Raw genomic sequence first — 14,344 nt, forward strand, 5'->3', positions numbered from 1 at the left:
GCCGTGCCATAAAGGTCACAGCACATCCTGGTTTAAACATGGACTGGGAAGTGTCTGGGGCAAGATACTGGAGTTACTTTATGGAATATTCCAGTGGCTAGGATGGGAGGGAACAAGCTCCTCTGTGGTGAGCAAACCTTGCTTTCCTCATGGTGTGCAGGATGCAGCCAAGTGCCTTGTAGCAAATGAAAGCACCTAAAGCAGCGGATCAATAACCTTGGGGGAGGGTGTGTGTGTGGAAGGTTGTGCACGTACACGTACACACACACTCTTTTAGCAGCCTGTCACTAGGGTGATTAACCACTGGCTGCTTTCCCCAATTCAAAGCAATCCAGCAAAAGCCAGGGCAGCGAGAGGCAGGCAAAGGGGATTTACATCCTCCCTGCGCTGTGCTCACCAAAGGGGAAAACCACTCCACATTAAAGATGGGGATTGGGAGCCTTTTGCTGGCTGGAAAAAGAAAAGAAGAGAAAAAGAGCCCTTTCTATGCACGCTAACAACTGAGGTTGGCACCTGAGCACTGTGTGAGAGGAGGAGGCTGGAGCTACAGCAACTAGCCGCCCCCCCCCCCCCAAAGGAATCTCCAATGGGAGGGAGGTAAATAATGAATAAAAGCCATCAAAGCAAGCTGGCTATTCATTAAAATAAAAAATGCATTATGCATTGAGAGCCGTCAATTAGGACATGCAAACTGCGTGCTATCCCATCACCCCGGGGAGGGCACAGACAAGGGGAGCAGAAGGAAAGGCTAAGCCAGAGATTTACACACACAGACAAAACCCAGCTCTGATCCCAACCTGGAAGGGCTGTTGGTGGTGGGGAGCGGGGCTTGTTAACTCTTTAGGACGATCGTGCACAAATCCTTCATTCGTGAATGGCTGGGAGTCCACTCCTGTTGCAGGCAGTTGGATCACAATTTCTAACACTCCCCATTCTGGACAAGCTTCGGGGGAGAAGGTGGTGCCCTGCCCCTCCTAGAGGCAGGGCCTTTGGTGCAGAAAAGCCAAAGGAAGCAGCTAGCATTCGACTCCCAGAGGGAAAGGAAGTTAAAGGGCAACACCGAGAAAGATCTGGAATAAGCATCATTCTTCACCTCGGCTTGGAACAGATTGTGAGCAGAGTAGGTGCATGCGAGTGAGAGAGAGTCATGGATGCCCTCCATCGCACAGGAAAACCTGTTTTCAGCCCTGATCCTGCTGTCCCTGCCACAAGAGTAACCACGGAGTAACCACCTGAAGTCAGTATTTTCACCACAGCGTAATGGGAACAGGAGCAGCCCTGCTGAGCCCACTCTTCACACACCCCATTCTCACTTTGTAAGTGATGACAAATCCACAGCTCACCAGAGAGCACAACAGCTTCATTCCCGCTGCCCTGGCTCCTGTCACTTCATTAGCATTCCACGGGACACTGCAAAGCCTGCATCCCTCATTGAGATGCTAACAGACGACCTGAGACTACAGAGCACTCCCTCTCCTGCCACAGGGGCATTCCAGCCTGCGATACCTGCTATGACTCAATCAGCATCCACTTTAATGAGGCCTTCTTCTGTCTCCAAGGCCCTGGCCACACTCATGTGTGTACTTTCATCCCACCCTGCTACTGCCTGGCCCCTACAGTTCGAGTCTCAGCACATCTCAAAACAAGCCCAAAAGCAGGAGGTAAATGGGGGAATTCCTGCTCAACGCTGAGGAACAATGCACTCTGGGGCCATCTGAGTACCCCAGCCCCATTCTGCATCTGCCAGGGTCAGTGAAACATACAGTAATAACCCCAGGAATGTGTATGTTTATAGGGCTGGGGGACTTTTCACTGGAATGTCTTCAAGGGGATCCCTGGATCCAGTTGTAGTCATCTTGGGCTCTGCAGATTACAGGGCACAGCTCTGACATGACAGCAACTTCAGCTGCAATTCCTCTACCACAAAGGTACTGTCGCTGCTTCTCTTGTTTCCGCTCTTTCATCCAAGCTCTCCCACCCCATTTTATCCAAGCTTCCCCCCAACCCAACTATCTCCTCCAACACTCATCAGTCCTGGCTGTTACTGAGCAGGAGGGACCAAATTCATCCCTACCAAAACCACACTGGAGTTACCCTAGAGATGGATCTGCCCCAGGAACTCAGGAAGCCACACAGAGCCATACCACTGCAGAAGTCTGTCTCCATTATAAACAGTTCAGTCTGTGGGTGAGGAGGGGACAGAGCCCAGCACTTCTGGGCCCCAATCCAATTCCCGCAGAGGTTAATGGGGGGCTTTTAACAGACTTTAATGAACACTGGAATGGCCCCTAGACAGATGACCAACCCTAAGCTTTCTACCTCAAGGGGTCTCTCTCATCCCATTTTGATTCCTTCCTACTTCTCTTTACATTCTATTTGAGAAATGGCTCTGATTTTCCACCTCTTTGCCCTCACACAGTGAGTCTCTGTGTATTGGACACTGGGGCTGTAACCTGTATTTCTCCGCTGTACCTTGGGTCCTGACACCATTCTGGGGATATTTTAAGAGATAGAAAGCACAGTGCCAACTCCTAGCATCATTCAGTGACCAGCTTGCCCCTCTCTCGCTCTTCACAACAGATAGCTATAGCACGCCCCCAGGTGAGATTTCCCTCTTGCCCAGGATTGTAGGCTTCTAGAAGATGCAGAAAATGCATTTCATTCTGAACGTGCAGATTTAGGTGAACATCCTGCCAAGTTTGTGCCTGAGAGGGGATGTAAGGGTCACGAGTGCTGGAAAATGCCCTTCTAATCTTCCATTATTCCAGCAGCTGCCTTCCTTCCTTCTGAACCATAGGCCCTTATTCAGTTTGCACACAGAATACTAGCGAGAACTCTCCCTGAATTGGGCTAGCACATGCTATGCACGCTGCAGCAAGAGGAGCTGGGATTCTAGTCACGCTTCCCCTGTGGTAGCTCCAGATAGCCTTCTGACCAGAATGTGCAGCGAGCCACACCATGTCCTGGGGAACACAAGGACTGTGCATAAACTGTGTCTCAGCAACACAGGAACTGGTAGCATGGGCTTTAAGAAAATCTACAAGCAGGTATCAACCTCTCACAGAATGAAAGGATAGCCTAGAGGAGTGAACACTGGACTGGGAGCCAGGAATTCTTGAGTACTTTGTGTGCCAGCATGACTCTGCACAGAGTATTAAGCTTAGCTAGCATGCTAGAGTTCTACACCAAAAGGAGGCAGAAGTCCTCCGGTATCCCTGCATTCGCTGTAATCTTCAGAAGGCTAGGGTACTCTCCTAATTTCCAGCCCCTCCCAGAGAAAGGCAGAACTAGTGTTTAGAAATAGATCTGGTTACTAGAGGATGGGGACTCACCTCTCCCTTCTTGACAGTCATAGATTGTCTGCGGGGTGTGATCTCCTCGTTGATACTGGACAAGAAGTTCTGAGAGATGCGCAGAGCATCCTGCAGGAGCGGGTGGTCGGGGTGGCTTGCTGGAGTGTGTTTCAGTAAATCCTACCACCAAGAACACAAAGAAGGGACAAGCATAAGGAACAGCGCCCACCAGAACAGCGAGCCACAGGCTCCGGAAGCCCAGTTATTGGAACCCTTGGGACAGGTGGCTCTGGACTCTTGTTATAGTTAGGGGCAAGGCTGCAGATGACTGTCCCATCCCACTGCAGCTGTGGCGTCTAACCTCGCCTGCTAACCCCGCTGGGGACATGTCACTGGTTCCGTACATGGAATTATTCTCCACCAGAAACTTCAAGTTGCTCCTCCGCATATAAAGACAAGACACACCCATGCAGAGTGAATTAGTTTCCCCAATCCTGTCTGTGCAGGAAAGGCTGGAGGGAAGAGAAAGTGGGGACAGCGTCTGCGCTCTTATAATTGCCATTTAAACACACAAGCTACTTACATGAAGAACAAGCGTGCTGCGTGTCACTCGATCCACTGGCTTGTACAGCAGAGCTGTGGACAGAAAGCAGCAGAGGCATAAGAAAGGCAGCCATCTAAAAACAGAGTGCCCTACAGAGCACACTGAGCCATGCAACCAAACATACAGGCACACATTAGTACAGAGGAAACATCCTGCAATTCTCTTCTCCGCAGTTAATGAGCTACAGAGTCAATAAAACACACAAGTGTGTGGAGAGAAGCAGTCAGCAGCCACACAGCACACACACCCCCTCTACAAACTTTCCCCCCTCCGCACACACAGCTCATTACTGCTAATTCAAACATTCAAAACACACTGCACAAACACAGAGAGAGACACACAAAACACAACCTACTGCACACCCCAAGCAACACGCAGCTGAGGGAGAGAGAATGGTGAGCTCGCTGAATGGCACAGAACACTCCCAGCAGGGCACCCTGATTAACCTCTTACATCCTACAGCTCTAGATCTTCGAGGCTGACCCTGCAGCTGAGCACTGTGCCTAGCCGCACTCTCTAGAGCCATTCCCCTTCAGCGCCTCTCCTAATCTTGCCAGGAAGGTCTCTGAAGGGTGATCAAGGCACCACCTCCCCTCCCAAACTCAGCCTGGCATCTCTAAGGTGCTCCCAAATCCAGCCATCCATGAGGCTGTGCCTTAAACAAGTCTGGAAGCTCCTTGGAGCAGGGACAATCTCTTGCTATGTGTATGTACGGGGCCTAGTACAATGGGCCCTGATCTCAGCTGGGATCTGTAGCATAGACTCATAGACTTTAAGGTCAGAAGGGACCATTATGATCATCTAGTCTGACCTCCCGCATGATGCAGGCCACAAAAGCTGACCCACCCACTCCTGGAATAATTCTCTCCCTTGACTCAGCTGTTGAAGTCCCCAAATTATGATTTAAAGACTTCAAGTCGCAGAGAATCCTCCAGCAAGCGACCCCTGCTCCATGCTGCGGAGGAAGGCGAAAAAGCACCACCGTAGTACAAATAATAATTCCTTGTATGATGTTGTTTGTGCTACTATTAGGCAATATATGCTCTTCAAAGATCATGGCTATTCTGTGAATGGTCCACTGTTGCCCAAGGGAACGACTAGCCAATAAGATTAATGGAGGCTTCCTGCGCAGACATGCAGCTTTCTAGGCAAGTGCTCTGCTAATGAGCAAAAGGGAGCTGCTTCCCGGGGAAAGCAAGCAGAGTCACCATAACCCACCAGCATTTAGAAAGCAAAAGGACCATGGAAGGTGGGGCTGGGGAATGGTTATTCCACAATATATCTACCCTCCACCCACGGCAACAATAGACAGCTCCACTCCCACCCCTCCAAGCACTGACAAACCAGTCTCCTCCATACAGAACACTCACTTTCCAAGGAGTTTTTGGTTGTCTGATCTTTTGAGTCCTTTGTATTTCTGGCCTTGAGATTCTAAAAAAAAAAAAAAAAAAGAAAATCTGTGTAGGAGACTGATCATCACCCAGAAACACCACCCTGGAACCCAGAACCTCCTCAACTCCTCCAAGGGAGGAAGAGGCGCCTGTGTTCATACAGTCAGCCTAAAGCAGCATCCAGAAAAACCCTGCTATATTCCATGTCAGTGAAGGAAAATGCATTGACCTGATGGTACCTCTACCACCACCACGTCAGTGTCTGCCAGGAGCCTCCAGCTCCAAGCAGAATTCCCAAGAGTGAGTTTTAATAGAGACCCGAGAAACCAGGGAGCCATGTTCAGCAAATGGGAGAAAACCTGGGGATGGCTGAGTTGTTATCACCAGTCAGACGGGAGCATGTCCACAAGGATGCATGTGCCATTGGCTCAGGGTACATATAGTCTGGTAGCTAAAGCACAAGGTGGGCAGTCAGCAGACCGGGGTGCTATTCCGGATTCTGCTGCTGCCCTGAATGTTGAGGCTGAATGTATTAATGTGGGTAAAGGGCTGTGAAATCCTCAGCAGGACATGGGCACAGGAGTGCAAAAGTACCCCCATATTCATCATCCTTACTATTTATTACACCGTGGTCATCGCCAGGGGCTTTAGCACTTACCCACCAGGAAATGACAATATGTGGTGCCCAGAATTTGCGTTTGGTACAGTGCCCAGCATGAGGAGGCCCAGATCCCTTTTGGGGCATTACCACAACACAACTAATACATCTAACTATTAGTCAGAGGAGACTTTACCGATTGTATTGATCTATTAAAAAAAATTAAGCGTGGGGGAAGCTGCCCTGATAGCGAGGTGACACCGCTGATGCTACAGGCTGTGTTTGAGGATCCAAACCCATCAAAGAGCCATGGCTGCAGATGGAAGGTGGGGAACCCCTTCACACTGTGATGAGAACCACAGCACATTTTCAAAGGGCATTGCCAGTTTGTGTTCCCTCAATCTTAATGTCTTGAAACTTTTTACTTTTTAATTTTAAAGATAAAAAAAGATTTGGGCTCCTGGACGAACTAGTGTTTTGAAAAGAAATAAATGCCTCCGGCACAGCGCAGATCCGATACTGAAAAGGTGGTTCCATTTAAATCCAATTTTTTTTGGCAGATGCTTTTTTCCAGCTGTGGCGTTTCTTGGGGCTGTAATCACCACAGTGACACTGTCCGCTGCACAAGGAGCTCCACCCAGAGCCCACGGCATGAGAAGCCTGCAAAGTACTTCAACACATGGAATCCCACTCAAAGGGAGGAAATCAAAGCAGCCTAATAAATAATAATAAGATTCCACTTGACACACTTGTCATTTTAAACAGTGCATTCTAGCGCTACCTCTTTCAGCACTTGAGGCTAATTAAGCCTGTGATTCTACCGACAGACATCATGCAAGCTGTTAGAGATGGCCTTTTACACTACAGTCAGTGTCATTATTAGCAAAAAAGAGACATCAGGAGCTCAAACAAACCTTCCTCTTTAGGACTGCATGATGCTGGAGCAGGGCTAGGAATGTTCAAAGCCATGCCAGTCATTAGAAGAGTCACTGTGGGGAACAGTGAGCAAAAACTGCCGATGAGAGAATTCATAGTTCCTCCAGGGCCAGCCTTAACTAAAGGCCACTGGAGGGGCTGGGGCTGGAGCAGTGGCTGTGGGGAAGTTCACAGCTCCTCCAGTCCCAGCCTCTCCGAGGAGCGATGGCTGCAAAGGCACTCGGAGGCTGCACAGGAGTGACATCGCAGTGTATTAATCAGCTCCGGGCAGCGTGTGTGTCTGAACATCATGACATTACCTCGGAGATTTCAGCAAACTGAGCATTGGCCTGGCAGCATTTCTCTGCCGTCTCCATGGCAACCTCATAGTTATCCACGAAGGCCCTGTACACTCCCAGCTGGCTGGCCTGCAGGAATCAAAACAAAGCAAAGTAAACACCAGGGAGGGGGATGGCTTGGGACAGCTGCTGGTAGGAGTCAGAATAACCAGGGAAGAGGCTGATTTACACCAATCCAAAGAAACTCAGGACGCTCTGAACAGGAAGTGCCCCTCCCTCCTGTGGATTCTCCCCCACTGGAACAGGTGCTCCTGGTGTGGTGGCTCCCTTTAACCAGCAGAAGTTAATTTGCTAGCCTGGGAGGATGACAAATCATTATTACCATCGCCTAGTTTTTCCCTTCTAAACTGCCAGATTAGCGTCTATTAATATTTTAGCTCATGGATGAAACTTTGCAGGAGCTGTTGGCTGTTTGCCATGAAATATGAATCAGACAGGAGTGATTCAGGCCTATAGCACGAATGTGACCCCAGTGAGCTACTCGGTTGCTTCTGTGCAAAGCTACTCGTTTGCTTCTGAAGCTGTTAAAACAAACCCAGATATTACCCAAGATCTACATATGCAGACATTATCTAAAGCCACATGGTTGAAGCATTAAGGACAGCAGTGCTGAAGAGTCGAATACAATACACACAGTATAGAATGACTGCTGGAAGGCCTGGACGGCAATGCGGGATTTTGCAACAGCAAAATGTGTGGTGGACCCTGATAAAGATACAGCAAGCCTTGGATCCTGTAATGAGCCATTATTAATCACTAGGTCTTAGCACTGATCCTGTTTGCTGATTTCTAAACAGCAGTCATGTTCATGCTAGACAGCGTAAGATCCAGCCGGGAAATCCCTGGGCAAATTCCAAGCATGTCTGAACTCTAAAGTAACCTTTGTGTTGCAGACCCATGCAGCTGTGCTATAAACACCTCGGCAGTTCAAATGGGCTTCCCAGCGTACAATCAGAAAAACACTGACAGAAGGAGCACTGAAGGACTCTACTGAAAAGGAGAGGAGAGTATTTTCAATCCATCACTTACCCTATGACTACCGTGCGTCCACTGCCAGCACTGACAGTATTCCCTACTGTGACTGCTGCTGAGAGACTGGGACCGGAGGAGCAGAGAACTTCCCCACAGCCAGTGATCCTACACCATTCTAGAGAGAATCCAGCTCGGAGACGCTCCTTCTAACGTAGCTGTGAGCTTCCCCCTCAAACAGTACTTCTGCATCATTCCCTACACTGCCTCCGCAGGAGAGCCTGGCACTTGAGTAGCTTCCCAGTACCTCTGTGCATCTTTCCCTACACAGTTTATTTAAGTAATGGTAGCTTGAGAAACGGTGAGCTGCCTCCTAAAGTGATTTTCACAGAGAGACGAGGGAACTAATTTCAGCCCTGCTGTACAATGGCACAGCTTCTACTGAAATCAGTGGCAACTGTGCACGGATGCCAGGGATGGTCTGGCCCCAGGCCTGCAGAAAGCATATGATCCATCGCTAGCACTGTTGTACTACCACCCCCAAATGAGCAGTAATCCTGACCGTAGTCTCTGCTGGGAGACTTATAACATTTCAATTTTGGAATCACATCCTAGCCGCCATCTCTAGGACATAAGTGCTTTGATTTCTCCATTAGTGCAAGGGCTCTTGCTTTCCCTACCACACCTGAATAGAGTCGGTCCAAAAAATCATCAAGACATATTTGGATGAAAAATGCCTTTTTGAGCCAAATAAATGTTTTCACAGAAAATTCTTATTTTGGTTAAAATTTTCCCATTTTTCTATGAAAAACTGGAAACCATTTTTTTTTTTTTTTTTTTGTTAAAATTCTTTTTTTTTTTTTTGAAAAATGAAAAATTTTAATTTTTAAAAAAAAGGTTTTTTTGAGACACAATTTCAGTTTTTCATTAAAAATCCAAAAATTTCAAACCTCTCCAATATATTTTCAGAATATTTCACCCCGTTCTACTCTTGACAGCTGGTGCTTTTTCTCCCCCAGCTGACTAGGTGGGATAACACAGCTACCTTAACAGTTTCTGTTAGCAGAAACTCACTGCAGAGAGTGCCACAATATGTAAGATTCCAGAGTCTCCTTGGTGTATTGCCTTCAGTTTCAATCTAGGGTTCTTTATTTTACAGGTTAAATAAAATGAATAAACCAGTACTTGGTCCTGCTAGTGAAGGCAGCTGGACTCGATGACCTTTCGGGGTCCCTTCCAGTTCTAGGAGATAGGTATGCGGGGGAAGGGATAGCTCAGTGGTTTGAGCATTGGCCTGCTAAACCCAGGGTTGTGAGTTCAATCCTTGAGGGGGCCATTTAGGGATCTGGGGCAAAAACTGGGGATTGGTTCTGCTTTGAGCAGGGGGTTGGACTAGATGACCTCCTGAGGTCCCTTCCAACCCTGATATTCTATGATATTCTATGAATGCCACCAGTGCTCTGAGTACAATTATCAAGACTCCAAACTATCACCATAATCCTACCTCATGGCATGGCCACATGCAAAAAGTCTGCTCAAAGGACCTGATGTGCATCCTGACTGACCATGTGCTAATGTCCGGTATTTCAGCAATCTCTCTCTTGTCGAGATGGTTTTAACTGCCTGCTAAGAATGGTTTGGCTCTGTCCAGTACAGCAAAACGCTCAGTTTGTCAGAGAAAATAGTGGAATAAAGTGACTGTTGCAGTATCTGTCAGACCACTGCACTGAATCACCAGAGCTGAAACAGCTAAGCAAGCCCAGAGCTCCCCGGGATGTTCGCTCCGCATCGCTGAGTTATTGCTACACTAGGGAAAGCTGCTCCCGACACAGATCCAACATAGCTTGCCAATTCTGTTACAATCACAAAAGGGTCAGGGGAACAGAAAAAGAGAGTATCACGGATGCCAGGTACATGGGCCTGCCAGCCTCATCTGTATGGCACGGCCTTAAACTCAGGTCAGAGTAGCAACACAGCAAGTCAAAGCTTGCTGGGACAAGCCAGCTATGGTAATTCATCTGAAGAGCTCACCCTCAGCTAGTAGCACTATTTCCGCTACCCTCTCAAGGCAGTTTATCAAGCATCATTTGATTGCAGCACTCTTCCTGCATCTCAGCTTTAGCAAGCTGGGGAGCAGCAGCAGGCGGCTCAGACCTTGTGAGCTAATCTCTGAGCCCCGCATACCATGTCCATGAGCTATCTGCAAAGGCACCAACCAATCTCCTCCTGACTGAAATACACCAGCACTGAAAGGCAGCTTCTTGCGGTTTCGTCTTGAGCTGCTGGAGGGCACATAAAATATTGTCCCCCTGTCTCAAGTCAACAGGGAAGGGAGCTGGTGCATTGCCACACAGATGTTAACAATTAAGTGACCCTGGTGAACTGCACTCTCCATCCAATAAGCTACTGCATGGAATGTCTCCCCAACTCAGGGAATCAGAGACACCTAAGGAATGTGAAGATTCTTTTCTTTTTAGAAAAGAAAATGAAGCTCCCATAATCCTTTGCTTTCTGCACACTATAGGGGAGGGGCTAGAGGGATGCCTTTTGAATGCAGACAATCAGGTATATCTGGCTTGGGAACCTCTAGGTCATCTTCAGGCTCTGTAAGTTGCTTTATTCTCATCTGTTCTGTTCTGCACACGGAGGTCTTTTGTTGAACTTTGCTTGGGGAACTCTCAGCACCAGACTGAAAAAACACATCCACAATTACAGCAAAGGGAATAGCAGGAGCACAGGGGGAGGAGGGTGGAATATCAAAGCATGAGGTAACAACAACAGTGCAGATGGAGCAAAGCAAAACGGATAGGAGGCGGCGAGGGGGGGTGGAACAGAGCAGCAACAAGTGGAAATGCACATAAACACACACACCAGTTTCCTTTTTCAAACATCTGAAACTAATTCATTTCTCTGGCCAAGTGAGAGCAGCAGTACCCCGAGGCAATGCCTAAAAGAAACAATCATCTGATAACGGCTTGGGTTATACTAGCTCCAAGGGAGGACCAGCTGCCAGAGCAGAGACAAAGGAAGGATTTGAGATGCTAATTCCTAATAAGGGGCCTTCTGTGTGCACAACCTAAGCAGCTACCTGTAGCTTTGACCTTGGCTATGGTTATAGTGAAAGAACATGGTTAGTCCCCGTGAGGCTGCCTCTCTCTACTGCCCCCAGAACTGTGGCAGATGAGCACAGACAGCAGGAACAGTTCAAGGAGGAAGAAACACCACCAAGGTCCTAGCAGCTGATCTGGCAGTCTTGTGCAGAGCTGGCAGAGTGTTATATGTCTGTTAATACAGGGGGAGCAAGGGTCTACTGATGGAGGAGTAAAATCTCATTAGTTTTGTCAATATCATCACTGGCATGGTCAGGCTGGGCACATGGATTTTGTGCCTGGGCTAGTAAGTTTTAATTAGAATTTTGCAAATGCTAGTGAAATGCACTGCCACATGTGCTGAGGGGGTCAGCAGGGGATGTGGATGCAGCAGATGATGTTTTGGTTCTCCATTTGTACAGAGCAATGTGGTCAGGGTCTGTGACTGGGGCTCCTAGGTGCTATCACAACACATGTAATAAATAATAGTAGTAAGTCTCTAGGATGAGAGAACACACTTCCTGTCCCTCTGTAGTAATCCCTGTAGCTTGCTCTGGAACAGGACTAGCAGGCTCCAAAGGAAATCATGTTCAAACAGGCTGGATGGTCAGGTATGACACAGGATGTTTGAGGACAGAAATATAGGGAAGAACTGCAGGGTTCTGAGAGCTGCTTGGAAGTCCTCCACCACAATGGTTCCAACCTCCAAGGCAGCATATGAATCATACTGAGTAATTGCACAGCCAATGCACCACTAGCATCTAATTCACTCCTATGCAGTGTCACGGGATATTTTATACAAGAAGTGAAATATGAAACTGAACTCTATTCTATGTCCCCCCAAAGGGCTCCGACAGTCTCTCTCTCTCTCTCGTCAGGATGCCATGCCAGCCTCCTTGGTAACTGAATGATCAGCAAGTGACACACTGCAGGCTTTGTGGGGAGCTCTAAAGTCTTCTGGAAGACGGACTGTGTTTGTAATATTGGTGGGGTCATGATGTAGCCTCTAAGCACAAAACTGCCGGCCTAGTTATGACCCTTCCACAGTGGAAAGACGAATTTAAAATTCTACCACCTCATCCAGCCATGGACCTCCACACACCAGAGCCATGCAAAGGAATGAATGAGAGTCTCAGACACACCTGGCAGACACGCCTATTTAAGCTGCACTGAGGTTAAAGGAGCGTTGGTGGTGGCAGCTTACTCACCAGTTTCTGGAAGAGGTCTCCGACACGCTGCTGGTGACTCCACTGCTGGACGCGGGGAAAGAGCCCATCATAGAACTCTTTGTGGATCTCATACAGCTCAGGCACTTTGAAGAAAATAGTCTCAATCTGCTGACTGGTCAGTACAGGCTGAGAAGTGGTGGCAGCAGCCTTCAAAGGCTTCATGGGCTAAAAGTAGAATCAAGGAGATTGTTACTACACGCACCAAGTAAACTTGTCTTTGTCGTCATGTTCTAATGCCTCCTTCCTATTCTGTTACATGATGTTCCCACTGACACTTCAGTGACTCTCTGAACACTAGACTGTACCAATTCTCTCCTCGGGGTAGTTCAGCAACTCCCAGTTCACAGATTTTCCCAGGATACGAATGCTGAAATTACAGTCCCTGTGCCCCTTGTTTTGTCCCCTTAATCTCTATTCCACTAGCTGGCGGGCAGCAGGTGTAGTAGTTAAAGCAGGAGGACTAGAAGTCAGGGCTCCTGGGTTCTATTCCGAGCTCTGCCAATGACTCCCTGTGTAACCTAGGACACGTCCCTTTGCTTTTCTATGCCTCCATTTCTCCACCTGCAAAATGAGGATAACAATTACGTACATTTCACCAGGTCACTGTGAGACGGTCAGTGTTTGTGAAGCTCTTGGAAATCTTTGAATGAAAGTTGCTCTGGAAATGTGAAGATTATCATTAAATCTGGTGTCTGTGACAGGTGCTTACCAGCAGCAGAGCCTCTAGGTGGCTCAGGTAGGTTTCCTCACTGGCTAGGATTCCAGACAGGACCCATTTTCTCATCTCCAAGCCCTTCTCCAAGTCTGGCTCACTCTACAGAGAAAGAAGATGAAAGGAAAGGAGTGGGGACCATTATTCAGCCTAGAAAATATGACCTCAGGGCAAACTAAATTTATTGTATTTAGTTATAGATTAATAAAGAATGTGACACTCACTCAGCTTCTGGGCACACGTACAAAGATAAAAATAATATACAGAGTTTATTTACCCAGTAACTTAGAAACGTAATGATAATTCTCCATGAGCTTGACTAATAATTGTGTGTGTCACTGGACACCCCTCCCCACCCCAGTAGTCTGGGGTTTCCACAAGATGACTGCTTGTTTCTTTTCTGCCATTCGCTAAGATAGTTCTCAGGCACCAACTTGCCCCAGTGGTTATTCTTTTAACAGGTCTATTTTATTTAGCGGGTAGGATAATCTGCACTACTTGGTTGGGATCTCAGTGCTGATTCTCTAAATGGGTTTTTCTTATCTGGATTACATGCAACATTAGGACTTTCACAGAGACAACCCAAAAGCGAAAATGCAAAGACAAGAGAAAGACAGGAAAAAAGAATTCAGAGTCATGTGGGTAATAATAAAGGCTAGAGACAGATATTATGGAGAGCTGGTAACTACAGTTGGGCAACATTTTTGCGACGTATAGTAAATTCATCAAAAAAATGCAGTTTTGGGGCAACCAAAACTAACTGCAAATTCGGCAAATATTTTCAGCCAAATAAAATGAGGGGGGAAAAAATCAAAACAGTTCATTTCAAAATGTCATTTCAGTCACATTTTTTCAGTTTTTCATCAGAGTGAGAAAACCCCAGAAAATTCTATTGATTTTTTTCAGTTCAGACACCAAATTGAAAAAAAAAAAATCAATTATTTACTCAGTTCTAGAGGTAACCTCTTCAGTTAAAGTGTCTATTATAAAACCCCATTTTAGCAACTGTATAAAACTGTGGGTTGGAAACTTCATTTGGCCTGAAAACAGCCAGATTTTATCTCAAAGGCAAAAAGGAGCAATTCTGCAAAGTTTGAAGAAAAAGAGTCCAATGGTTACAATACAGTTCATTAGAAATGTCCATCTATTTGAAATTCTGTTTTACATTTCCTGGTCTCCCTCTAA

The 14,344-nt window shown here is 47.2% G+C and overlaps 1 protein-coding gene across 1 annotated transcript in view; it reads right to left on the reverse strand.

Moving 5' to 3' along the window:
- BCR (BCR activator of RhoGEF and GTPase) overlaps positions 1-14,344 on the reverse strand; it is a 129,608-nt gene that overhangs the window by 45,352 nt on the left and 69,912 nt on the right. Inside the window, exons 3-8 of the mRNA XM_026660525.2 lie at positions 13,157-13,261; positions 12,427-12,612; positions 7,122-7,229; positions 5,268-5,328; positions 3,877-3,929; positions 3,333-3,473 (exon numbers count right to left, since the gene is read on the reverse strand). Of these exons, the coding sequence (XP_026516310.1) occupies positions 3,333-3,473; positions 3,877-3,929; positions 5,268-5,328; positions 7,122-7,229; positions 12,427-12,612; positions 13,157-13,261 (654 nt within the window). The remainder of the gene's footprint in view (positions 1-3,332; positions 3,474-3,876; positions 3,930-5,267; positions 5,329-7,121; positions 7,230-12,426; positions 12,613-13,156; positions 13,262-14,344) is intronic.

This window comes from Terrapene carolina, unplaced genomic scaffold, assembly GCF_002925995.2.
Source record: "Terrapene carolina triunguis isolate 2854851 unplaced genomic scaffold, T_m_triunguis-2.0 Scaffold790, whole genome shotgun sequence".
In the NCBI taxonomy this organism is placed as follows: Eukaryota; Metazoa; Chordata; order Testudines; family Emydidae; genus Terrapene; species Terrapene triunguis.